This window comes from Urocitellus parryii, chromosome 5 (genome assembly GCF_045843805.1).
Source record: "Urocitellus parryii isolate mUroPar1 chromosome 5, mUroPar1.hap1, whole genome shotgun sequence".
Taxonomy (NCBI): domain Eukaryota; kingdom Metazoa; phylum Chordata; class Mammalia; order Rodentia; family Sciuridae; genus Urocitellus; species Urocitellus parryii.
This window is the reverse complement of record NC_135535.1, coordinates 57,561,737-57,589,277: the sequence shown is the minus strand read 5'-3', so window position 1 is coordinate 57,589,277 and position 27,541 is coordinate 57,561,737. Positions and strand designations below refer to the sequence as shown.

Here is a 27,541-nt window from a genome sequence, read left to right as displayed (position 1 = left end):
ACACACCCCACACCCCTATATGCCCCGTCGCCACAACAAAAAACATGTCTAAGGATACTTCAGCTTTGATGAATGAAGCTAGGTTTAAAGAATATGTGCCATTATCTAGTACAGACTTTGGCAAAGCAAAATTAAAAGAAGAAACTAAGAGCAAACTTGTTTTGTGTACTGCTAGAGCAGGACTAAAGCAGAGCAATGATGCGGAGCAGCCAGTGTTTGAGGATTTAATTTGATAACTTATGCTGCCCCACCCTCTGCTGCTCAGAATTGCCAGGAAATATTTGTGTGAGCTTTCTTCAGACCCTGGATTTCAGTTATTAAAGGCAAATACATGATCCAGCAAGGGGAAAGGGACCAAGGCCAAATTCATTCCTTGGAGATGGATACGTATCAACCTGGTAAATGCCAAGCTAACTGGCATTATTTTGAGCTGAGTTTCAGATCCCCAAAGCAGTCCTATTTCCCAGCAGGGACTTCAGAACTGGGAAGGTGCTCACTCAACTGGAGACCCTGAATGCAGGTGATGATATACTCCAAAAAGGGACTTCTCACTACACTGGAACACCCCCCAAAATCTAATTTCATCTGCAACAACAAAGTCCCAAAAAAGCTGGATCCCTCCCTTTCACCCTTCCCAAGTTCTAATTTATAATTCACTATGCTTTGAGAGGACTGCAGAGATTTTTGAAATGGGATTCGAGTTTTGAAATTCCAGATTAAAAGTCAGTGGTCTTGAATCTCACAGAGATACCTTTATGGATAGACCCCAAGTAGAGGAAGCTGGTTTACTTCTGCCTTGCCCCATGCCACCTTCCTCAAAAAACACGGTCTTCATCTTTCCCTGCTTTGAAAATGTGCCCTATCTATTCAGTGGTCTTTTAAAAAGGCCTGTTCACCTCAACAGAAGTTTGTAAAACTGGTCACAAACACCTGATTCAACACTTAAAAATTCTTATCCCAGAAGAAAAAGCAAAAGAATTTTTCTCCTTTCTGCCTCATTTAGTAGAATTGTTTCACTAATGAGTACCCTTATTTAAGCCAGAGATCTTACCTTGCCTGGTGAATTCCTAGTTTTTTGGTGAATTAGCAGCAGTAGTATTGAAGAGCTACCCCAATGCAGGAGGCTTCAGGTCCTGAGGACTTAGCAATGGCTGCAGAGACACTGAGTTATATTTGCTTGTGTTTGCATCTTAACCACATCTTCCTAGTCCTGGCCAATCACAGCCAACCTAGCCCTGGGCTTGACTTATTCAAACCAGAGGGAAAGCTTTATCTGTTCCTATTCAAAACAGTAAAAACAAGAGCAGACTTTTAAAGGCTTCTTTTTAACTCCAGCTCCACGCCCTGATCTATTGATTTTTTTAAAGTGCACAGCCCATCAATAATGCAGGGAAGAGGGAGGGAGGATATGAAATTTGCCATATTGTAGATATGAATGCATTACACTGATGACAAGAGGCAGGGGCTGGAGCTGCCTAGTGTGTACCTGGAAGTCCAGGCTGGCAGAGCCTGAGAAGCTTCTGGCATTTCTCAAAGGAAGGGACAGTTTGGGAGAGGGGTCAGTAACATTTTGCTCCTTGCAATCTCCATCAGTCCAATCAGTATTTGAGTGCCTACTGTGTTGCCAGGAAATTTCAAAGCTTCCAGTTTGGTAGCATGCGGGAGGGGCAATAGGAAAATCCAGACTTCATTTTCCTTAGGGTTTCTGGTTTGAGCCCAGCAATCGATAGGACACCAAGCACACACTTGTCAAGTACCTGGATGGAAATGGAGTTGGTGCCAAAGAGGGGCCCAGGAAGATCCTACTGCTGTAACCTTGTCTGGAACCCAGTGCTTGTTCCACTTCATCATGATTGAAGGGGTTGTGAGAAGAGTAATGCCCTCTGAGTGCCCAATGAACAATGGCAAGTTAAGGAGGCAGCTCCCATTCCCAGGTAGGTTTTTTAAACCTGCTTTTATTAATTAACTGTAAGTAATACAAATATTCCAAAAATATAAACAGACACTTAATGGCGTCCTACATTTCAAGTTTTTGAATACAACAAATTTATCAAATCATGAAGCAAGGTAGTCAGAATCCCATAGCCCAGTCACAGTGGGAAGCAGACCTCCCCTTCAAATGGCATCTTGAAAGGGGAATGTGGCAAACTTAGGGTAATTACAAGCAAAGAAGCTCATGGGCCAAAGAGAAGGGTCTGTTCCAGGAACAGGCCCCACAACATTAAAGGAGGGGGGCAGATGGCTAGACCTTTGACCTCTCCCACAGTTGAATATGCAGATATTTACTGGCATTAAAAAAGAAAAAGGAAAAAGACAAAACTAAGTCCCCATTTCACAAAAAAGGTGACTTAAGGGCCACAGTGGTTAAATAACCAACTGAAGATCTGAAGGGAAAATAGGCTTACCTTTCTCATACACTTGGCCTGGCAGGAAAACTACATAAACAGCCATTCGTGGGGGCTGCCCTACTAATGAGGCCTCCGAATAAGACAGGGAAAGCAGAATTGCATGGGATCGATTTCCCAGGGAATGACTGCCTTCAGACTCCCATGCTTTAGTATAAAGAAGCTTCTGGGCCACTGTTAAGAGGTGAGTTTACACATTTAAACATACAAAAAAAAAAAAAATCTTTGGGAGGCAGGAGAGGGAGCTAAATAGAAGGTCCCAAGTTAACTGAAGGCAAATTCACTCAACCTCTCTATTAAGGGACCCATGGGCCTACAGAGTGTCCCCTCTACAATGTGCAGAGTGAAAACCCTTACCTGACCCTTTACCAAACTGGTCCTGTGTCCAAAGCTCCCCCTATAAGAGGGACACGAACATCAGGCTTTTGATTTAGAAGCCCAATCAGAGAGACACACTGTGTCCCTGAAGAGGCACCTTAAAGAACTGAACCTGGCAGGGGGCAGATTCCTGGCATGGCTTGAGTTGGTGTGACACTAGGCACGATGGCCTGGACTGACTCCCAAATCCAGTTTTGACAGATAGTGGGATGAACTGGCTCCCTTCCAATCTTGCCCTCTTTCAAAAAATGAGTCTGCCTGATTCCTCTGAGGAATTGCAATCACTTGCTCTTAACGCACTGTGAAACTAGAAAGTGGATGGCAATGAAGGCTTCAGGCTGGCTCTGGTTCACACCGATGTTCTGTTTAGGTCTGTTCAAGTTGCTTTTCTGGGAAAATAAAGAGGGGCAAGTGGAGATGGCATTTCTGTGGAAGGACTGTGTGTGGGCAAGAAAGTTCTATAAAGCAAGGCTTCATGCAGGACACTCTCCCCAAGCCAGCCTGGGCTTTGGTCATGGGTAATGCTCTAAGCACTCAGCTAAGTCTGAGAGAAAAGGGGGTGGGGAGTGGCACAGCCTCTTCCTCCATGTGAAAAAAACATGGAGATTCAAAGGAGGGCAGAAAAGTTTCTTAAAATTCAATCGGCTTTGAGCCTCTTATTGCTTAAATAAGAAAAGTGTGGCTGGGTCAAATGGCAGAAGACCTGGCCACGGGTTAACCCTCAGGGTAGGGTTTTGGAAAGAGGCCTCTCCTGACACCAGGCAGGAGGCACTGAGGCCAGGGCCTGGATCTGAAGCCACAGCTCGCCTTAAGAGTCCAAGCTTCTACTTTCCAACAGAAGATGTCGTTCCTTACTAGCACCTGGAACACTCTTCCCCCTCAGTTGTGCCAGGACCCCACAGGGATCTGGGAATGCTGCTGGGGGAAATGACCACATGAGCTTTGGGGGCTCTGTTCCATTCTGTGATGCTAAAAGACAAAGCCTCACAAACTTGGGACAAGGAGGGACAGTGGCGGCACTGGAATACTGCAAAAAGAAGCTAGCCAGCCAGCTACCACTCAGAACCCTGAGCTGCTACTCCACCACCTGGCTTTCTTCAGATTGGTTAGTTTCTCAGGGTAGAACCAGTGTGGGGAAACTAAAAAGGAAAATAGGATGAGTCCTGAGTGGGCGGTGTCCCTGCACCTGAAGCAATTCACAAATGATTTATGACACCTGCCTCCAGAGAAAACAGAGATGGGGAAAGAAACTCATTCCTACTCCAGGGAGAAGGAGGGAAGAGAGGAGAGAACCCCACCCAGCCCCTGGGGAGGCCATGATTAAGGCAGTGATGCTGAGGTGAGGCCCTTCTGGGGGCCCCCTGTGCTCCCAATTACAGAAGCACTTCCCCTTTTCTGCCCTGGGGAAACTTCCATTTTGTGACTTAAAAGCATTCAAGAACCTTTGAAAGCAAGAGACACCCAAAGTTCAGGAAGATGACAAATCAAATGACAAGACGACCCTTTCCCCTCAGTCCTGGAGACGCAGGAGTTCTAGGCCCAGGAGAGAAAGATGACAGCTAGGAAAGATGAAGGTTGGAACAGACAAAGCTTGGCATAAGACAGGCCCCAAGAGAGGACAACAGGAAAGAGCACTGCCCAAGCAATGGGAGGGGCTGGGACAGCTTAGAGAGTCCTTCCCAGCCTTTGAAATAGAAGTGCTTTTGCCAGCACCAACAGAGAATCCCTGAAGAGCAGACTTAGGAAAGCAGCTCAGCTGATCTACAAAGCCAAGGGGATGCACATTCATGCTTTGGGGGTTTATCTTTCCTGCGCCTCCAGCACTGCCCACATTCACCTCAGGCCCAGAACTGCAGCTTTGCCAGAAACAAACCAGGCCCAACTCTCCATGTTTAGAAAGAGAATTTTAAAATGGCGTCAAGAACGGAAATAAGTTATCTGTCCTCTTCCAGGGCAACGAGAAGACCTCCTTCCCCAGAGGATCAAGACTATGGCTAGGTGGTGAGGAAGGCAAGCCCAGTGCTTGAGCCTTGGGGAGACATAGAAAGGGCCCACGGCAGGCAGTCAGTTGGAGGGAAGCAGCTGGTGGGCCACAGGACCTGATGGTCGCGGGGATACTGGTTCTGGAAACAAGTTCTCATCTTCCCACAAATGGCATCTTTTTGTCTGCAGCAGCTGGTTGGAGAAAGTTTTTAGGAAGGAGTGTGCCTGGGGCATCCAAAGGCAGCCTCTGGCCCTTCCTTTCTCCTTGGCATGGGCCTTACAACACTAAGGGAAGGCCGTGGTTTGGCAATGGAGCCTGTGATAGTCTTCATCCCTGTAAAGCTCAGTGGCTCATATGGTGACAGGAGAAGAGATGAACTAACTTGGGAAGAGTCTTGATCTTTCAGCTTCTCCCCCACTGAAACACTGAATTATCCCAAGGCCACAGTTCACCGCAATACACACCTGCATACATACACTCACTCACACTCACCACACTCACACACACACATCTTGGAAACCCAACTCAGGAAGCAGGTAGCTCTGGATATCGTTGGTCTGATTTGCCCACTGGGCACCTAACCTGCCCTAAAGCTCTTTCCAATCAATTTTCCCTATTTCCAGGCCCCATTTGGTGAGGTGCCCCAGCTTCCGCTCAGTCTGTCAGGCTGATCAGAAAGGCACAGTGTAGCAAAGTCCCCTACTGGGATGGCCGTTGCTTGGAAGCAGGAAGGCTAAGGGGCCCGTAGTTGCCCAAGGCTGGTGTAGACATCATCTGCTCCACTCAATTCTTCAAAGATCGGGATCAGGTTCAGCAACTCCGTATCAGCCATGTCATCAAACCAGGACTGCACAGGCACCTGGGCAGGAAAAAGGGAATGTCAATCTCCTGGCTACCGCTTCTTCCCTTTCTCACCCTCGATCCCCTGCAGGCTATTGGGTTGGCCTGGGGTAGCGCGCTCCTTTGGTGAAGGCTTTGGTCCCCCAGCCCACACCCTCTCTCAAGCCCTACTTTGTACGCCTGTCTGGACCACTCACTGCATTCTCTGGGTGGAAGATGTAAGAAGCAGGCGAATTGTCCAGGATCAGAGTTTTCCTCAGGTCCCGCCCCAGGCGGCTGAGGTCCTTGACATAGCAGCCCTGATGGAACACACAGGACTCCCGGAACAGGCGGGCCCGGAACACCCCACACCGGTCTAGCAGGTCAGTCACAGGGTCGGCATACTGGAAGGAGAGGATGCCTTGGTTTGGATGCAGTTCTGGTACCCCTATGGCATCCTAAGGACCAGGAAGCAGCTGCTGGACCACACCTGTGGCTGCCACACCTGTTCCTGTTCTTTCCTCCCCTTCTGCCCACAGGTACCTTGGCCAGGCTGGCAGTGAAGAGAACACATTCAAAGAGTTCCCCCATTCGTCTCAGGAACTCATCCACGTAAGGCCTCTTGAGCACATATACCTGAGGAGAAGCAGAGGGGCTTGTTGGAGATGCCCTCTGAGGCAGAAGCTGCATGTGTTGGTCTCCTTTACCATGGATACAGAAAGTAGCAAACAGGTCAACTTCCCATCCCAGTCTCTTATTAGGCCAGTGGGCTGGAACCTTTTGCTCCCTCACCAATATTCTGCTGGGTCAGTGGTCCCAACCTTAACCCAGCTCAGGAAGAAATGCATACACCATGTCCCAGAAGCCATCTCTGATTCCAGTGGTAGACTATCAGCTGCCTCCAGAAACAAGTAATCAAGAATAGGCCTCACAGATGGAAACAGCCTATCCTGGATTACTTGAATCCAGCCACAGCCTCTGTGGGAGCTTTCTGTCGTTGGTTCCAGCAGGACAGTCCATCCAGGTCCCCATCAGGCAAACGTCTGCCTTCACTTGGCTTCTCCAAACTTTTTTCTCCCTGATGACCACAGATACTGTGTCATGCTATAGCACTCTACTGCCCCCTTTTAAACTCACACCTACCAGGCATCCCAAACACCAGTATCAACCTTTAATGATCTTGCAGGGTTTTTAAAAAAAAAAAATATTTATTTTTTTTAGTTTTTGGTGGATACAATATCTTTATTTTACATTTATATGGTGCTGAGGATTGAACCCAGCGCCTCACGCATGCCAGGCGAGCGCTCCACCACTGAGCCACAACCCCAGTCCCAATCTTGCAGATTTTGCTCTAAAAGGTTCTTTGATTACAGGTTCCCCAACAGTCTGTGTCCTACTGCTTCCTGCTATCAGCCTACATAGCTGCTTCTAGAACTAAATCCTCAAAGTCCTCTTATCCACACCTCCCCTAACTCCCTTCTAGAGCCGATACAATTTGGCCACCAACTCATTTGGCTCCTTTTAACTCTGCAAGAACCATCTCTTCCAAGAAGCCACAACTTTATTCCCATTAGTCTGCCAATTTTTCAACCTCCACAGTAAGCCCCTCCCTCTTCCTAGCTTTTTTATCAAGCTTGATCTCTCCTTACCACTCTTTGCTCAAAATCCACCTTGGGTAGGTAGTCCATCCTCATTTTAATCTCACACATTGCCTTTATTTATTTATTTATTTATTTATTATTTATTTATTTATTTATGTGGTACTGAAGATCAAACCCAGGACATCACACGTGCTAGTGCTCTACCACTGAGCCACAAACTCAACCTAATCTCATCCTTTTTATTATTCATGACCTTCTCATTAATCAGGAGGTCACAGTATATATATGCTTGTTTCAAAGTATGCAAAATCCATGGAGAAAAGAGGAAGGCCTATATCCATATCCTCAACTAGACTGTAAAGAGTTGCTGGGTTTGAAAGAGCCTCTTAGTTGGGGTGATGCAGAAATCTCCTTCTAATGGAGGTGGGACATGTGACAACCTATGGAAGCCTCAAACCTCCTCTACTGTTTGACCAGGTCATGAAAATAAGTATATATAGGCTACCAGGTTCCAATGGCCTCTGATGTGAGGCCAACTGGCAGGCCTTCTGAGCAAGCATAAGGTCTTTTCCTACAAACTTCACATGATCCTCAACCCCATATAGAGCAGGTTATATAGGGCTGGAGCCTAGAGTCAAGTGTTCTTTGACAAATGTCTACAGAGCAGTTACTTGGGCAGCAACCAGTATAGGGACCCAAGGGGAGGGAAATAAGACAAGGTTTCCAAGAGAATGAGATGCCTGGATTGGGGAGGAAGAAATTTACTAGCTCCTCACAGGTGGCATGGTATATGGGCCTTCCAGGCAGAGAACCACCACCACCACTGTTTCCTTGACTGTATGAGGCAGACACACCAACTATTCAGGAATAGACACAAATGCAATAAATCCCAAAGTGTTGGCCACATGAGAAGTGGTGATTAATAAACAATAAATGTTACTATTACTAAATAATGTAAGTTGTTCTTTCAAATATCCTGGCTACAAAGACAAAAAAAGGGTGACAATAGGGGCTGAAGGGTTTTTGTTTGTTTGTTTTAAGAGGACAAAGACTTGAGTGTCAAAGATACCAATAAAATAGGAGTAGCTAAGATTATAGAAAAGAGATCAATTGATAGAATAAAACCCTGAGTGGGGCAGAGGACCCCAGTGCAAGTGAAGCAGAAGGCAGATTCCCTACTGTCTGGTTGGGTGTAACCAGGCAGGCAACTTACCTGGTGAGTGGTCCCCTCAATCTCTACAGGCACTATGAAGTCAGCATTATTGATTGGCTGGAAGGTAGAAAAGTTAATAATATCAGCATGGTGAAAGAGACAGGAAGCCCCACCATATTCCTGGGACGGGTGGGGAGAAGCAGATCTTGGTAGACTCCAGGAAACTACTGCCAGCCCACAAAGGGTTCCTGCCCCAGTACTGGATGCCACATCCCCTTCTGGTTTTCCCTACCACTCAGTTCCCTCCTCAGCCAAATTTTGCCTGAGCTGAGAGTTACATGGCTTCCCTGGGTTAACAAATATCCAGATAATAAATACAGGGGTAAGGCCAGAGCTGATTGAACCATGCTTTTATATCTCCCCTGTGTGGAGTCCTAGCAGCTATCTGTGCTATGTGGCTGGGAGCAGATCTAGCCTGTTGGCAGTGATTAGGGGGAATAACATCCTTAGATATCTGTGACACCAGAGTGGGCCTGGCCTCTCCTTTCTGCTCACTTCTATCCTCATCTTTAGCCTGCCTCACAGCAATTGTTGTTAGACTCATGGACAGGCCCAAGATGGTGTGGGAAGAGCTTTAGATGTCAACTTACCTTAAAGGAGCTATGCACAAGGGTTTCATCCAGGTCAATGACCACACAGATCCTTCCTTGATCTTCCTCTGTCACCTCTGGGAGCAGGCAGGTGCCAGGGATCTAAAACCAGAGCCAGGATGCTGAGATGTACCCACCAGCAAAGCCCAAAAGTTCCCTGCTGCAGAACTGTGGGAAAAGCAGGGCTGTTTGTGGAACTGGAATCACCAACCCAGGACAGGCACCACTTGAAGGCAGAGAACAAAGGAGGTAGAGTTGAGTCCTTGCTTTTAGCTTCCCGGGGGGCCTAGTGTTTGACATTGGAGGTGGCAACTAGGGCTAAAAACAGCAGGAAGAGGATGTGTAGCACCAGCTATCACCCAAACTTAATGGTGGGCTCTCAGCAAATATTTAGAATGAATGCTTTCTCAGCACAGGGAATAAGGGCATTGCCCCGCCTACCACTAGCCAGGGATCAGAGGCCTGGCCAGAGTCACATACCTGATAAAACTGGTACTGTAGACACTGAAGCAGATCCGACTAGGGGAGAGAAGAAGGTGGTCAGTGCCAACTCACCCACATCCAAACCACTGCTTCTGCCTCGTAAAGAACCAGACACCTAGAGGTTCTTCACATAACAACAGTGCCTTTTTAAAAGGATCTTGTCAAGGCCAGAGCTTCCTTTCCACATTAGACCTGATAAAGGATGCAGAAGACAGTGTCCCTGTTCTTGGCTGTCACTGCCTCTCAGCTGACAAAGTAAGAAACAAGGAACTTGAGTGGCTGATTCAGAGACATAAAGTTAGAGGCAGAACCAAATCCTGAACTCCTACTGTGGCTGTTTAGCCTCTTGCTTAGTCCTTAAACCCAGCCTCTCTTAGAAAACAGTTTCTATGCCTTCCATGGGGAGACAGGGGGCAGGCACATCAGGTGCCACAAAACATCAAATAAGCCAATGTGAAGCAATTATGGGTACCCAAAATGTGAGTGAAGGGAGGTGGAATACAGAGATCAAAAAGATACCCCCTCCCACCTTTTGCTTAATAAAAATATTATGCTGTAAAAATTGTTATAACTATTCTTAATGAAAACCTTGAAGAAAAAAATTAAAATCCCAGCATTTACAAAAATCAAGTATTGACATTTTAGTATGTTTTCTTCAAGTGTGTTTTAGCAATCTTTTTTTCCATAATATTAATACTATATAATTTCACAACCTGCTTTTTCATTTAATGTTGCAACTCAATAGTTTTCTATGTTGTGAGACTCTTCAAAAAAATTAATTGCTTAGTAATACTGTAATGTTGCACTTCATGTAACCACTTCTTGCCATTGGATAATGAAATGATTTTTCACTGATAAAACATGTCCTTTAATATGGTTATTTTATTTTTTTTTTTTTAGTGCTGGGGATCGAACCCAGGGCCTTGTGTATGCAAGGCAAGCACTCTACCAACTGAGCTATATCCTCAGCCCTTTAGTGTGATTTTGAGAGAGAGAGAGAACAGCTAGACCTTGGTGTTTCACAGAGGTGCCACTGGCAGAATAATATCTGTTGGTCAGGGCTGGCTTCACCTTCAAAATTGTAGATACAATGCCTGTCGCTGAGGTGTGTGCCTGTAATCCAGCGGCTTGGGAGGCTGAGGCAGGAGGATCATGAGTTCAAAGCCAGCCTCAGCAAAAGCAGGTGCTAAGCAACTCAGTGAGATCCTGTCTAACTGGGGATGTGGCTTAGTGATTGAGTGCCCCTGAGTTCAATCCCCAGTACCCTACCCGACCCCTGCCAAATTGTACACATATCAGGAAGGGTTATTAAGAGCATGGCAGAGCTGTCACTCTTTAATGACAGCACCACCTAGAGGTCGCTGAGCTCCAGCTGAAGAACAAGGGGGCGGGTAAGTTAAGGAGGCCTATCTACTATGGTTTGTATGAAGCCGCCTGCCTACAAGTTGACTGGTAGTAAAGCACCTAGGCAACAACTGGTTATAAGAGCCACTCCCAAGAGTATACCCTTTACAGGAGAGGCAAAGAAACCTCATTGTTATAGGGTAGTAAGGTGGCATTCCATGAAATTAGACATTATCAGAAGTCCAATGAACTTCTGATTTGTAAACTCCCCTTCCTATATCTGGTAAAATGCTCAGACTTCAAAACAGATCTGTGCTTCCAGAGTACAACTACTGGTAATTTGCAGGAGGCAAGTGAGGCTTATCTGGTTGGGTTTTTTGAAGACACCAATCTGTGTGCTATTCATGCCAAATGTGTGACAATTATGCCAAAAGACATCCAAGTAGCATGCTGCATACATGGGGAGTGTGTTTAAGAATCCATTGTGATGTGAAATTTCATTCTCAAAAAAATAAAATAATATTTTTCTCACCTTCTTCCTGTAATAAAACCCCCATCCCCCACCCCCGCCCGCAATGGGGTCAAAAAGCACCCACATATATGACTGCAAGTGGAGAAATGGGGAACAGAAATCAAGTATTGGCAGTTTTTCCATTTTCATTTGTGTGAATTTTTAACATAGGGATGTAAAAGATTAAACCAAGTCAAAATGTTCCAGTGAATAAGTTTCAGTAGCTCAACATTATAACAATTATAAATAAACCTGTTAGATTTTTTTTCTGGGCAATGCTAGCATTTGGATTATTTTAAAACAAGTAAGATTCTTATTGATGGCAACTAAATGTTGTATCATTTTTATCATAAAGAAGATTCCATTCATTTTCTATGCTTTTCTAAGTGAGTGGTCCTATATGCAAATACATTTCTAATATTGTCTGTCTTCTGTGCTGTTCCTCTAAGTTTTTATTAAAATACACTAAACTATTTTAAAAAACACAACAGTAACAAAAAAAGAGCATGGCAGAATTTTAATTCCTTTGTTCCCTGCAAGTCAGGTAAAACTTGAAAGGCAGCTTTGCATAGTAGAAAACAACAAACATGGGCTTTATAGTCAGAGAGATCTGAGTTTGAATTCTGATATTACCACTGATTAGCTATAAACTCTTCTGGCACTACATACCCTCTAGGTCTCAGTTTCTGTATCTTCAAAGTAGGAATCCCATGAATTCTCCAGAGTTGCTGTGTGGATCACACGAGACAATATACGCAAAGCACCTTGCAGGGGCCCTCAGAAACCAAAGGGGCATCTGGATGGCTCATGCCACAAACAGGAAGTAAGAGCAAGGAGATGGAAAGAGGGGGAGTCTCTGTATCAGAGATCTTTGTAAACTCAAGCAAGGCTACTTTGTCCACTTGCTGTGGTCTGCAGGAGTCTCCACTAGCAGACCCTGCCTTACTTCATCACACCACGCTATCTAGCTACCTTGGCAATGGTGTTGGCTTCCTCCTTGTATGCAGCAAGCTCAGTTGAGGAGGTTGACTGGCCAACATGCTGGGCACGAAAACAGCAGAAAAGGGCGTTGAAGATGCTACGTCCTCGAGGCTTCTTAGGAGAAGACTTGGAGACCAGGCCTAAAGAGGAAAGAATGACAGAGGCATCAGCTATACAACATAGTCTCTGCCTGCATCCCTTCCAGTCTGTATGCCCCATCAAGCACACAGTATATGCCTGCTGAACAACCACATAGAGTTAACAGTGGAACATGCATATTTTTATTTCATCATTTTCTTTCTTTTTTTTTTTTTTCTTCCTACCATTTTCTCTTTAAAGCAGAAATGGCAGGAAACCTGTTTAGTTTGGACAACAGGAGACCCTGAGCTGCAGAAGATTTGTTATTCATTCTATGGGCAGCAGTGGAGGTGGAGGGAGATAAGCCAGGTATAGAGCCTAGATGTTCTGTTGCTCTGGTGACAACACACGAAGGTGCCCTCAAATTTAATTCTCGAAGATATAAATCCTCCCTGGCTAACAGCAGGTCCCAGCAGTACCATCTTAGACAAGGAAGTAACCTAGTTCCCTTTGAGTTAGTGGAGCTGCATTCAGTTCAGTGTCATCTTCCCTAGATGCTGGGTACAAGGCAGCAGAACTGAGTCCAATTTGCATAAAAACTCCAGACTAGAAACTCACAAATGGCCAGAGCCCCAAGGAAGAAACATTTTTTTGTTGTTTACACTCTTATCTCTGTCCAACATTACAGACACTTTAAAAAATATATATATATATTGTAACTGTAGTCGGACACAAGACCTTCATTTTATTTATTTTTTATGTGGTGCTGAAGATTGAATCCAGGGCCTCGAATGTGCTAGGCAAGTACTCCACCCCTGAGTCACAACCCCAGCCCCACAGACACATTTTTTTTTAATGCTCCCTCCCTTCAGAGGTAAGGACCTTATTAGTAAAACATAGGTGGATTAAGCCCATGGGACAAGTGCACCCAACCCCTAGTCCTAGGGTGAGGCCTTTGCTTCTAGACTGCAACTGCTTAGCCCTACTTTGGCAATTTGGGCTTTGGAAATAAGGCTTGGCAAAGCAGTCCCAGAAAGGCAAAGCAGAGACATTTTAAAAGCTATGGCATTATAGGATTGACCAGAAATGGACTTAATATATCTTTTGCAAGTTCATTTTTCTTTAGATGAATTGTTCAGACAACTATTGTGCAACATTGGGGAGACACAATGGGTTCTGTGGTCAGGAGGTGGCGCTGCACAACCACTCTCAGAATGGTCCCCGCCACAGGTCTCTCCCAGAGCCTGAGTGGAGACTGACCTAAGAAATTAAGCCCAAGCCATTCCAGTTTAAACAGAGGGCAAATGCCTATATGTCTTTGTGGGGGAAAGAAAAGCAAAGAGAATACACCAGTGAGGTTTCCATGTATTATTCCTTGGGAAGGTAATGTGGTGGAGGCCACTCAGGAGACACCTGGAGCTCCTACAGCACAGTTTAGTCCTCAGAGCCCTCACTGAGGTAGTCCTTGCACACATGGGTAATGGGAGAGCCAGTGACCCTGGAGAGGATGAGAGAAAACCAAACTCTCCAGGACCAAGGGGGAGGAAGTGGTCCTTATGTAACAGTCAAGGTAAACCAACACCACTCAAAAGACAACAGATTCAGCTCCAACTCAAGAGAAAGGCAGATACTTTCCACAGGTGCAGCCCAGGCCTCTCCAGTTCGGTCCAGAGGTCTCTCCTTCCCCTTCCCTGGTTAGGCCAGAGCCCTTGACACTAGTAAGACCACTGGGGACCTTTTAGAAAACACAGTCTTTCTAGCAATTAGCCCCAAAGCCTAGCTGTCATGCTTAAGCTCCTGGCCCTGAAAAACCAAGATTTTGGCCCGGGGGCGGGGGGAGGGGTTAGGGCTGGTAGGAGATTTTTTTTTTTATAAAGATGTGCTGGAGAGTTCTTCAAAACTCCTCTGATTCAGAGACCAAATTCAGAGCAGAGCCCAGTACTTATAGACATGTGAGATTCCTTGGACCCCACCCCCATACACACACTATTCTTATAAATCTATGTAGAAATCAGAGGGAAAGGGCAGCTTCCCCACCTGCCTGTTGGCCCACATTAAACTCCAAGTCCAGGAACTCAGGCAGACACCAACACAAAGCTCCAAGACCAAAGCTGAGCGGTTGCTTTTCCTTTGGTTTATGGTTTCTTCATGCAGAACCACAATTGGAGGCTTAACCCGGCACGTAGCCTTTCTTAAGAGGCCACACAGCCTGGGTCTTTCCTGAAGAGAGGCTGTCAGGAATGCACTCAGCATCTTAGTGACAGACACTGTGAAGACTGAGTAATCCTGAGAGGCAGCAGGGTGAAAGGGCCAGCTGGCTGGGGCCATGCAGAGGCTTCGCCTGTGCCCGCTGCGGGAGGCCCAACAGGCACAAGTGCCTTGGTCTTATACAGGGAGCTTGGATTCTGTGGAGAATGAGGGTCTTCTCAAAAACACAATATGACTGGGAGCCCCTGTGCCTCAGAGATCACAAATGTTCTGACCCTGGGGGCAGGCGCTCAAAGCAGAATACCCCAGGCCCACAACAGCAAGGTCAATACTCCCATCGTCCCTCACTCCCCCTCGGCTGTGGGCCTCTCTCCCCTCCTTTCTCCAGGCTGTCTGTCCTCCTTGCCTTTACAAACACCACTCCTGAGAATTCATCCAGGCCTGCTTCAGCCTCCCACAACATGGCTGCCTCCCCATAGGGCCTGTAAGAGCCTCAGCCCAGTACATTTGTCAGTCTCTGACCTCTATGTAGCAGGTGTGCAAAAACTTTTTGATTGGCTGTGTGAATAACTCAATTCAATTCTACAGAGCTAGGACTTGGGAAACCTACTAGTTTGCAATAGCCCCAAAGAGCTGGAAACAAAAACGCCTTGAGCAAAGTGGCACTGAAGGAGCTGAGTACCTAAGTCAAACCGCTGGGTTTTTCTGGGCCTCAGTCACATTAACTGAGCACTCACGATATGCCAGGCCTGTGCTGGACACCTGATATCACTGCCTGATATCACTACAAGTTCATTTAGAGGCACTAATGCCCCAATTTACAGAAGGAAAGCTGAAGCACTGACAGGTTAAGTAACCAGCTCAAGGTCATGCAGGTGGTCTAACAGCAGAGCCAGGATTTGAAATCATAAATGCAGCTAAGACTCTTAACCATTACCCTGTAGGGCCTTTGACAGTTCCAAGAACATTGTGCACATTTACTCATGCAACAATTGGGAAATTTGGGAGCACTCTCAAGATCTTTTCTTGGGAACTTTTGCTCTATTCCTCTCTAGGATGGGCTGGGTTGGTGAAAAATCAGTTTGAGGTCTAGTCCCCTACTTTCTTGCATTCTCTTGGGCAGCCCATCAAAGGAACAGTGATAATGGTACAAGGCTCTGGGATTCCACTCCAAGGGAATCCATTCCCATCCCTTTTCTGTACCTGCTCTGACCAACAAATACTGAGGTGGGGATGTGGGAAGGTGGAACCAGGAGCTTTGGCCCAAGACCCACTTTGTTCAGTGGGTTTGGAAAACCACTCACCCACAGAGTGGGATCTGAAAGTTGTGTCAAAGAGCCTTTCAATGGCTCCTTTCAGCCAACACTCAGCATTGTGTCTCTGACATCTAGGTGCAGGCCACTCACTCCCTAACCCCTCTGTATGATGAGGAGAGGCACCAGCCTCTCTACCCAGAAGGGAAACATTGGACACAAGGATTTACAGGCCTGAAGGGGTTTTATTCCATATGGCTTTCCCAATGAGGGAAGGCAGGATCCAGTGGGTATCATGAAACTCCAGTCAGCTGCTCTCCCTCCTTCATCTCCCTGTTGCTACCCTCTTTGTGGACATTCAGTCCTTCTCCTGCCCAGCTGATAATGTGCATCTGTTCTCACTGCCCCAAATATCTGGTTTAGGGCTAGAAGTCTAAAAGGAGCATCACCAACTTGAAGAAGGAGCCAGCTCTGATGCAAGAAGAAAGTGGGCACTGTTGCTGAAGACATGGAAACCAAGCCACAAGCTTACTGCTGGAGCCTCCCTACGGAGGCAGGATGTGGAAAACAGGGGGATGCAAGAGTTCTCCCTCTACTCTGATGACTGCCTGGGCTGAGGTCCAGGCTCTGCCAGTTACTAACTCAACCATACAGCCTCTTGGAGCCAAGTTTCCTCATCCATAAACTGGGATAACAGCAAGAACCTCACTCAGGACTGAAAGGATAAACAAAACAAGAGTGAGGCACTGTGCAAACTCTAAGACCAAATGCTATGTTTGGTTTAATTATTATCTAATTGGCAACATCCTGCGCCTCATTCATGGATCACTAATGGGTGACATCATGGGTCTTATTTCAGGGGACCAGTGACAGTGAACTAGGAGCCCTCCCAATCCATTGTGTGGTTGAAGCCCAAGAATACAAGATGAGGGAGAACACTTGGAAACACTCATTATGAGCAGGTTTCAAAAAGTCAAAACAATCTCTATATGTTCTCCCAAATCCACCACAATTTGTGTCCCAGTATATAAGCCCCTGACTAGTACTCCACGAATGAGAGGAAAGGCTGTCCCATTTATTGTGAACACTGCTCTCTCCCTATGTATCCCCTTCATTGCTTCAAGAAGCACCAGATAAGAACACTATTGATCTCTGCCTCAAAGAAGAATGTGTGTGGTGCACCAGTACATGCGCGTGCGTGCACACATAAACACACACACAGATGAATACCAGCCTTAATAGGACAACACTATTTTTTTTTAAACTTCTTTTTTTTTTTTTGAGAATTTTTAACATTTATTTTTTAGTTCTCGGCGGACACAACATCTTTGTTGGTATGTGGTGCTGAGGATCGAACCCGGGCCGCACGCATGCCAGGCAAGCGCGCTACCGCTTGAGCCACATCCCCAGCCCCGGACAACACTATTTTTAACCTTCTTTTGAAGGTCAGGTCCAGGTCCACATAGCACTGTTGCCAACAACACAGCTTGGTATCCCAGCAAAGGAACTCCTCACAGGAAATCCACTCAGGACTGGGCAGAAGGAAACCTCTCAAGCTATATTGGATTTTAGCAAGCCCATTCACATCCAAGTATACTTTCTTGGTTTACCCCCCTGAAGTATTTCCTTCCCCACTACTTCCCATCCCTCCACAGTGAAAGGTTTAGTCTGGCTATTGCTATAAAATGGCCTCTCTGAGGGGCCTCTCTCCTTAGCTATTGGAGGAAGCATTTGGAGCATTTCCGGCCCTTCTTGGCCAGCTGCCTGGGACCTGCGGCCAAGACACATCTGATTGGGGCTCCCCATGGAGAGGAGTCCTCCCAGGTTCTTGGCAAAGGACATCTGTGCCTTGGCTAAAGGCAGGAGCTAAAGTGCCAGGTAGATGGAAAGGCTTCTTAGACCAGCAGGTGAGTGGGCAGAGGGACAAAAGATGGTATAGTCATCCCACACAGAGAAAAGCCTGGAAACAACAGGGAAGATGGATGACCTCTTTCCCCCAAGCACTCTTCAGCTAACAGGCAAGCAGGGCCTCACAACTTAGGACCAGCTCCCATAGTTCTAAAAAAGTAGCTGTGACTGACTGCATGGACTTTTTTTCTTTTCTTCCCTTTCCCTTTCCCTTTCCCTTTCCCCTTCCCCTTCCCTCCTTCCTTCCTTCCTTCTGCAGTTTAAGCTATACTGTTTGGTTCTTACCAGCACATTCTACACTAGTACCTTCCCTGCAGTCAGCATTTGGGATAGTCCTGCTCCCTGAATGTCTCCTTTCTAAGAAAGGACTTCTTTGAGACCTGGATCCTTAATGCTGCTACCTGTGGAATGAGGCTGGGGTCACAGGTCACATGCTACCATGCCTCTTGTCTTTTTCCTGTACCTTTTAGCAATCTGGTCTCTGATCTTCTTTAGGGACCTTCTCTCAAAGATTTAGTTTTGGGAGGAGGGGACCCCTGGCAACTTTTAAAGCATGATCAACATATTCTGTTGATTTCAGAATTGGCTCAAAATGATTTACTGGCAAAACAGTCTCCTGGGCAGCTTCAACATTCTTTGAAAATGTACTGGTGTAGAGTCCCCAGAAAGTAGGGGACCCTCAACAGAGGAGGAATTTTCTCACAGATATGTCAACAGCAGGCTCAGCCTTCTAGCTCCAATTCAGAGGAGTCCTAAGGAATGTTCTAAGATGTCACCCAAGAAAACTTTAAGGGCTGGTAGGGTGGGCATGGTGGTATATGCCTGTAATTCCAGCTATGTGGAAAGCTGAGGCAGGAGGATCCCAATCAAGGTGAGCCTGGGCAACTCAGTGAGGCCTTATTTCAAAATCTAAAAAAGGGCTGGAGATGTAGTTCTCACGGAGGGGGGTAAGGGGTGAGAAAAAAAGAAAACTCCAAGGGTTAGATCTTACCTCTGCCTCTGAGGACACCCCAGCCCAAGCAGCACCAGCTAGAGCAGGGGCAATATTGTAAGGGATTAGAATCAGCCATCTTGAGCCTGTCTTCTCCTGAGGAGGTGCTAAGCAGGTTCCTGGGGACTAACAGAAACCTGTTACACAGGGTACAACAAACACCCTTATGGTGGCTGTTTCAATTCCTGCCTTGACTCTCTGCCCCTGACTCTTGGAATGCTTTAGTCAAAAACCAAGAAGAAACCAGTGCCTCTTTCTCCTCCAGCTATAAACCTTCTTTAGGTTGCATGATGGTGAGATGGAAAGAGAACAGACACAGGCAAGTAAGGGTACCCTCTGACTGGTGAACAAAACAGTGGCTCTGTGGGCGCCGCTTAGAAGTAGGGCACTTGACTAGCAAGTGTGACATCCATCCCCACCCAGCACCGAAACACACACAAAACAAACAAAAAACCCCTCAGCTCTGCCATGCATAAGCAATGTAGCCAGGGCCTCAGTTTCTTTATCTGTAAAATGAAGATGCCTGTATCTCAGAGCATGAGAGTTATAGGAACTCAGGGAGTGTCCTAGCACTATTAAAAATCTTCCTCCTCAGTGTCAGCTGCTAGTATTAAGAGCAAAGCACTTTCATACTCTTATCTCAATTTCAATCTCAAAATCTTCACACTTAAAGGGTCCATAGAGATTTTTTGTAGCTCATTTCAGAGGTCATGCAGAAGTAGTGACAGGACCAAGTGTGGGCAATGAGCCTCCACCGAAATAATTTTCTCTCTCTCCTTCTCTCTCACGCACACAGACACTGAGATTGGCCAACAAATTCCTTCTTCATGTGGTAGGCCTCTGTAGGACTAAGAGGAGTGTGCCATGCTAGGAGAGTGCCAAGGAAGCATCTACCTCCATGGACACTCACCTGCTCCTCCCAACAATCCTCAGCTTCACCTAGGTCCAGACAACCAGTAAAGCTGTGTCCACTTGAGAGAGCACTGAGCTGGAAGTCCGGAAACCTGGCTTATGCCCCAGTGTGGCTTCTAAGCTGCTCTAGGGTTGTTCCTGCACAGCCCAATGGGAAGAGGTCTCCCCTACCTGGTCCTTTATAAGGTGGCTTCAGATCACCTGGGGTGTGAAGTCAAGCACACTTCAAAAAGTGGAGTGCCAATGCAAATGAAAGGCTTGTGGGGCTGGTTAAGGTTGGACTCCTAAGTGAAGAGTCTGGGTGACTGCAGGGTTGTGTCCTCAGGCAAAGGTCTTCCCTTCATCTGTCAAGTAATTGCTACCTCATAAGGTTGTTATGAGGATTAAATGAGGTACTAGATACAAAATTCTAGAAAATTCAGTGTCTTGCCCAGGGTAAATACTCTATAAATATTGGTTGTGACCCTTATTGGGTAAGTAAGGATCATTATACTATCTATTCACTCAGAAAACTTTAGGACTCTCTTTGAGGAACACAGGATCTTTAACAAACAGTAAAACTCAGCCCCCAAGGGGAATCTTCCTCCTCAGGGCTGAACAGGCAGTTGAAGCTACTGCTGTGCTTACTTGGCTCTTCTCCGAGGACACCTGTCAGAATCACAGGGAGCATTTGGAACACATGCATGCCTGGCCCACCTGTCATGCTCTGATGATTCAGTCTCAGGTGGGGGTCAGTAATTTTAGCAAGTGTCACAAGAGTTTCTGATGTATGTCCCTGGCTGAGTGTCAGTGTCTAAAAGTTGCCAAGGGTCTTCAACCAGCCCTTTCAGGACTGGAACATGATTCAGCTGAAGTCCTGTTGGCCCCTCTCCACCATATCTGAGGGCTTAGAGTATCTTCAGGTCTCAAAGAACCCATGTCCAGGGTCTGGTTTGCCTTTCTAGGGTCGCTTGTTCCATTCCATACACAAATCAAAAGATCTGAGCCTGCTCTCCCTGCAGGTCCCTGTTGCTGTGGGAAGGACCCCACCCTATTCTGCTATGGAAACAGAAGAGCTGGATTACACTGTCCCTTCCCATAAGCTTGTGTTATGCAATTTATGACTCTCCATAAGTCTGCTTGGTTTTCACTGGGGTTGGGGCCATGTCTGTTCCCTGGAAACAGGGCAGGTGGGAAAGAGAAAATTTGATAGGATGGAAGAGCTATGTCAAGAGAAAGAAGAGAGTCAAATGTGGTACTGCATGCCTGTAATCCCAGTCACTTGGGAGGTTCAGGCAGGAGGATCACAAGTTAGAAACTCTGTTTCAAAAAAAAATTGAGAGGGTCTAGGGAAGTAGCTCAGTGGTAGAGTGCCTTGGGTTCAATCTCCAGTAGAGAGAGAGAGAGAGAGAGAGAGAGAGAGAGAGAGAGAGAGAGAGGGAGGGAGGGAGAGAGAGAGAGAGAGGGGAGAGAGATACAGATTAAGAGCAAAGCCTGTTTGGGGGTGGGAGAGGGGATGGGCTTAAGAGCTCCTGGGAGAGAAAGGAAACATCAGCTAACCAATAAAACAAGACATGCACATCTCCAGCCCAGAGGGAGACTGTGGTGCCCACTAGAATACTCATTGTGCAGTAACAGATCCTGGTGCAGCACATCCAGACCTCAAGGGTTAGGCACTTTGCTGACAAAGAAACTGCATTTTAGTTGATTTCTGGTCCAGAGAGGCTTCCAGTTCTAAGAAATCAACTTCTCCACTTTGATTTTTACTAGTTCTTTCATAAGATTTGCATGTTAACATGCTCATCTGTGTCCCAATTGGGAACTATCCCCCACTTCAGAAGAGGGAAAGAATTATGTCAGAGCCACACCCCATATTTACCCACCCCCCACAAGTGAATTAATTTCCAAGCTTCCCAGATCTGGCCAGGCTGAGACAGAATGAAAAGCAATTTAATGCTACTTTGTGCTCTCTCAATGTTCTACCTCCAAACCAAGGCTGCGAAGGCATAGTTTAAGAATATCTATTTCTCTTCAAAACCTGTTTCTTTTCCCATCTTGTTATTAAGATTCCTTAAAAGAATCTGAATTTCTCAGAGCTCATTAACTCTCAAAGCAAATGCAAACTGTAAGAGAATGTGGCACATTGTCCTCTTGAGTATTGTTATAGCCATCTTTGGGAGGTCCCACAACTGCCATGAAGGTTTAGTTAAGACTTCAGAGACTTATACGAGGCATATTACTCCCTGGCCTCCTCCTAGATGCCCAGGCACTAGACAGAATGGCTGAAGCCCCAAGGTATAAGTGCTACTCAAGGCACGTGCAGATAAAATCCCATTCCGAGTCACAGTAATATAAAGAAGGGGTCTGTGCAGGAAGGCTATGTGTAAGCCTTAGAGGTTGATTCTTCCAGAAGGCCCAAACCCCCACATTAGTGTACCCTCTGAATTGAATCCCCCTCAGCAGTAATCCACATGACTGCTGTTTAACCTATGTGTCCTTGGAATGGAAGGAGAATAGTGTGGCAGTCTAGCTACATTAAAAAAAGGGACATTAACATTTATTAATCATTTACTAAGTGCTGGCATTATAGAAAGATAGATATTATTATTCCTATTTTACAGATAAGTTGCTTGGAATACTAAAGTAATTTGTCAAATCTCACTGTGAATAGGTAGAACAGTATTTGAACCCAGGCCTGAACCAACTGGGACAATTATTCCCAATAACAGTGAACATTTTTTTTACTGCCTCTGCACATTACCTTGATACCATTTTGCCCAATCCAAGACTCAAACTTCCCAAGGTGTAAATAAGAAACAAATACCCATAAGCTAGGAGGAAGAGAGTTGAGGAAGAAAAGTGAAGAGAAACTGTATGTACACGTACACACACACACACACACACACACACAGCCTGTATATTTGTATATTGTCTTTCCCATATTTAAGAGCATTTCTATTAATTCTCCACAGAGGTTGGGAACATCGATTCCACCTGGGCTAGGAATGTGACTTCTATAGTATTTACCATTTTAACAAATCCACACTAAAGTATTTGGGAATTCCACACAAAAGAAACAACCACTTCATTTTTTTTTTTTTTTAACTTTTCTCAAGTTGTCTCTAGCTCAGAGGGAGGAGACAGGAATACCACCACCTCTGCCACTCCCCTGAGGAATTTTTCACAGAAATTCCCAAGTCCTGCTCAGTGACTCTAAATTACCTGGGAAGCTCCAGCTCTGAATGTTGAGCATTTACAAACTTATAAACTTTGTTGCTGAGTTAGGAACACTCCTAACTCAGCAAACACAAGCTGAAATAGCCACAAAGGCCTAACCAAAGCGGAGAAAAAGCTCCGAAGGAGAAACAGGGGTAAGCCTCAGTGGTCTCTGGTCTTTAGAAAAGACCAAGGCTGGACTGGAGAGAGGAGAAAGCATAAGCATACACCCTGGCCCTGCAGCTCAGCCAAGGAGCACCCCACCCACAGAGCCAGCTGAGGAAGAAGGGCCAGCAAGACTCCTTTTTCGGCTTTCCAAATTAAGGGCTTAGCTACCTCTATAGCAAAAGGTGTTTGGACAGTTTCTTGAGTGAATAAGGCAGAATTTCTCCCTTCTGTGGAGAAAGCAGGAGCTAGAAAAACTTGCTGCCATCCTAATTTTTAGGGATGTCAGAGAGTCTGAGAGGAAGTCTTACCATTATCTATCAGAACATGCATAGTTTCACATGTGAGAATCCAAAGGTTCATCATCCCTCCCAGAGAAGGGGCATCATCAGGTCTCTCCCACAAGAAAGTATCTCTGACTCCACCCCCCTCCCCAGGGCTGCAGGTCACTGAGCTGGGGAAGAGGCTGCCTACGTTTTATTTCACACTGGTAGGTCACAGCATGGGCCCCAATCCCTTGGCTTTTCCCCATCAAAGCACAAAACCTACAGCACAACCTCCCAGTAAGGGGGTGACACACTCCTATGGGGCTGCAATAAGTGGCCATTCTTGCCAAACTGATATTAACTTTTCTCTTTTATTTTTGATGTTACACACAATCCTGTCCTTGCTGTACCAGGAAGCCATTTCATCCATCTGTCTGGGAAGATGATCCAATTTTGGTGCTTTTATCATCGAAGCTTTCAGAACTTTGTTCTACTTCCCCTACTGTAATTACCTTTGAATCATCAACACACCCAGACAGCCTTAAAGCTCAGAGAGGAGAATGCTAAAAATGAAGGGGGGAAAAAAACTGCAATGGAAAACAACTTTACTAAAAAGCTACTCAAGCTAAGAGCAATTTGTTTCTTTCCAGAAATTTACTTAATAAACTGCCTCACACTAATTCTAAGCAGGGCTTGGGGATGGGATATGGTGGAGAGGGAGGAGGGTAGGAACTCTTCAAGGAGCTAATTAAAACATTTGCCCCCTCAGCCTAGTTTTGGTTTTAAGATGCAGTACTGTTTATAAATGATGTGGGACTCAAAAAAGTTGGCTTGGTGGTTGCTGGGTGCCCAAGCAGTTCAGAAAAGAGGTATGCCTTCTCTGGAATGCAGTCAAATTTCATTGGGAGGGGAGGGTGAGACCCAGTGTTGGCTTCAGAATTCAGATTCTTCCAGGGATAAGTCTGAAGGACAAACCACACACACACAAAGAAAATAAATACGGAACTCTAAGACAATCCAACCAACACCAGCAACTTGACACTATCAAGGAGCCAGCTGCTTTGCTTTCTGCTGTTATCTGGCCTGCCACTTGCCCTGGTGGATGAAACTTCCAGCTCTGCTTTGTAAGATCCCACTTCACAGTTCAGCTTTCCCTCCTCTTGGTGTGGCTCCACCATCCAGGGAGCGCAGGAGAGAAGGATCAAGGAGGAAGCACAGGGTTGTTCTTCCTGGCTTCTCACCACAGCCCCATTTTGTATCCTTCCACATCCAGCTTTCTTCACTGCTGGCTAGTGCTTAGGGTCCTTTCCTGGGGATGAAGCTGGGGAGAGTGGGAAGAGTCTGGCAGTGAATCATAAACACAGGAAGCCTCCCCTTTTAGGCTCAGCACAGCAGAGCAGCCAGCAGAAACGGTGAATTTGCTGTCTGGGTCACACAGCCAGATCTGTGATACAGCCAGGAGAGCAGGGATCCTGGCAACGCCAAGGTCAGGGAGGCAGGGGCCTTCTTGGGTTTGGGGATCCGAGTAGGCAAGGCTCTGTTCTTTCTCGGGATAGGCTTATTTAAAGGGCCAGAGAGGCGAGAAGGAAACAGTGCCCCTCCCCCTCCACTAAGGGAATTCCAAGAGGCTGACACACCATCCCAGCTGCTCTGCCTTTAGGCAAGTTGGGGGGAGCTCCATGGGAACACGAACCCCGAGAATAGGTGAACTGCTGATTACCGTTGCCAAACAGAGATGTGGATCGACACCACCAAGGCCCTGCACCTGGCTGCCCACCAGCCTCTAGGCCTCATTTTAGCACGGGTCCTTCATGCCCTGTTGGAGGGGGCTTGGAGGGCAGGAATGCTACGGTCTGGTCCCTAGAGCGTGCTCTCTCCTCAATCTCAAGGCCAGGTGGCCCCAGTCCTTGGAGTTCTCCAGAAAAAGGCGACACTAATTCTTACTCCCCACGGAAATTCTACCCATTATTTTGGACACATTCCTTGAGGCCAGAACAACATGGGGGAAGGGGAGAGTTTCAGGACTCTCACTGTGACCAAACAGCTAGTCCCTCCTCGCGTCCCAACCTTCACCTCGCCCCCGCAAAAGGCCGACGAGGCCTCACTCTGCTGGCGTCCCCAAGCCCACCCACCAAAATCCCCCTTGCTTCTCCACTTGACCCTCAGGAAGGCAAAGGTAGAGAGCCCACAGAGAACTCGCACTTTTTCGCTGCGCGATTCAGAAACACGCCGGGTCTGATGCCATCCGGCGAATTATGTAACCAGGGACACCGCTCCCGGGCTAAACAAACGCGGCTCAGTGTGTGCAGCGGCGGCCCCGGGGGAGCGCACCGGGAGAGGGAGGGGCTTCGGCCGGGCCTCGGGTCGGGCTTGTTTGCTCAGCAAAACCGGAGGGGGCAGCCGTGCAGGAGCCCTGGGCCACCTTGGTCCCGGGCCCGGCGCAGAGCCGTGAGCTGGCTAAGTCTAGTCCACCAGGGCACGGGCCCCTCCCCCATTACGGCCGCCCCCGCCTCCAGACGGTGAACTTGGTCCCAAGTCCCACCGGACGCAGTCAACGCCTGCTGTCCGAGAGACCTAAAGCTTGGGGGACCTGGAAAGTGATGAACTAGAATGCCGGCTCCATTCCAGCTTGGGACCCCTCTATCCCTCCTCACCCTTTCCTTTGGTGCTGGGGCAGCTGCGCGCAGCGCTGCAGGAAAGTGACTACCCGCCCCCCTCCTCCGCCTCAACTCTGGAGGGGGCGGACGTGGTGGGCTAGAGCTTGGAGCTCTACCTCTCCGTCTCTGCCCCAGGGGGAGGGTTGCAGGACGCGGTGACAGCTGCGCGATGACACCCCTCCCCCTTGGGTGCGGGGAGCTCGGGCCCTGCGTGGCCCCCACCCGGTCTGAGTGCGGACCAGGACGCGGGGGCAGATGAACCCGGGTGTCAGGTTGGAATCACCCGTCCTGAGCCCCAAGAGGTCAGGGGCCGAGACGCGGGTTCCGAGATGTGCTAGCCCCCTCCCCGCCCGGGGGCGACTCAAAGTTTTGGGAAGTTGCTACCCCTACCTTGCTTGGTGAGCACCAGGGCGTCTTCCCTCCGCGCCTGGGTGATGATGGAGCCGTGTTCCATCTAACAATTCCGCGGGCCCGGGCTGGCTGGGCGGGAGGACTGGCGGGCGCGCAGGCTGGGCTGGGCTGGGGGGCCTGGGCGGGGGCCCGCTCCGGCTCCCGAGACTCCGACTCCCACAGCTGTTCACATCCCCCCTCTCGTTTCCTCCCCGGGCCGGGAAGGGAGGAGGCCTGTACCGAGGGCGGGCGGCCCGGGCAGTGGCTCCCCCGGGTGCCCCCGGCCCGGATCCCCCGGTGGCAGCTCCGGGCTCCTCAGTTTGGGTCCAACATGGAGAATCCGGAGCGAAAACAAGAGGAGGAAATGGGACACGGGGCGGTTTCCAGGCTCCCCCCTCCCCTCCGTACTCCAGATAAACAACCCGCGGCTGCAGCGCCCACCCCCGCGCGACTCCCGGATCTTGACCCGGTCTCTCCACGGCCTGCCGGCGCTTCCCACTCCAGGCCAGAGTCCTAGGCCCGGGGGCCCTCCACCTGTAAGCGGCCTGGACTGCGGATGGTCCGGAGCTTTGCTATTTTGTTACCGAAAAAGCGAATCCCCGAGGGGGGTGGGGTGGCGGGCGGGCAGGCTGGCGGGGGAGACTTGAAACCGCTCCGGCGTTCCGATTGGTCCTCTCGGAGAAAAGGGGCGTGCCCCCTCTTTACTATGCGGTGCGAAGACCCAACAACATTCCAATCGCTACGGCCACGCCCCCGGGCCACTCCCCCCTCGCCCGGCTGCGGCCTCCCAGTCTCCTCGGCCACACCCCCTTGCCAACTACTTAAAAGGCCACTCCAAAGCTCACGTTTCCCTGCTAGGTGCTGGGGTGTTCTTGTCACTGCTGTTCTCTCAAGAAGAAGAAGAGCTAGACGAGAAGCCTAACCTGGGACGGGCTATGGTAGCAGAGGTCTGGAGCAGTTAACCTACTTCCTGCTTAGCCCTGCTTAGTACCCACTGATTTACACAAAAGAGTACAACCATCAAATTCCGAAAGGGATGGGGAGCAGGTGAGGACCTAGTACTCTAGAGTGTCATAGCTGGAACTGGCCTTAGGACTGTGTGACCTCCAAATTTAAAATGAGACCTGAAGTGCAGGGCTTTACTCAGCCATTCACTTGCTCCTATTCAGGCACCCCATCCTCCCAATCTATTCCCCTTCCCAATTGCTT

General features: G+C 47.7%; 1 protein-coding gene across 1 annotated transcript; it reads right to left on the bottom strand.

Moving 5' to 3' along the window:
- Positions 1-1,924: 1,924 nt before the first annotated feature.
- Ctdsp2 (CTD small phosphatase 2) lies at positions 1,925-26,921 on the bottom strand. Its single transcript, XM_026398408.2, has 8 exons — positions 26,333-26,921; positions 12,301-12,449; positions 9,471-9,509; positions 8,991-9,092; positions 8,401-8,457; positions 6,130-6,222; positions 5,805-5,990; positions 1,925-5,626 (listed from the first exon to the last, which is right to left on the bottom strand). Exons 1-8 carry the CDS (start codon positions 26,394-26,396, stop codon positions 5,501-5,503), a joined length of 816 nt encoding a protein of 271 aa, XP_026254193.1. The 5' UTR covers positions 26,397-26,921; the 3' UTR covers positions 1,925-5,500.
- Between the last annotated feature and the right edge of the window lie 620 nt (positions 26,922-27,541).

Coding starts and splice junctions, on each gene's coding strand:
- Ctdsp2 (XM_026398408.2), bottom strand. CDS start 26,396: ATGGAACACGGCTCCATCATCACCCAGGCGCGGAGGGAAGACGCCCTG. Junction 9,510..12,300: donor AAGCCAACACCATTGCCAAG/GTAGCTAGATAG, acceptor TCTCTCCCCTAG/TCGGATCTGCTTCAGTGTCT. Junction 6,223..8,400: donor TTGAGGGGACCACTCACCAG/GTAAGTTGCCTG, acceptor GCTTCTCCTCAG/GTATATGTGCTCAAGAGGCC.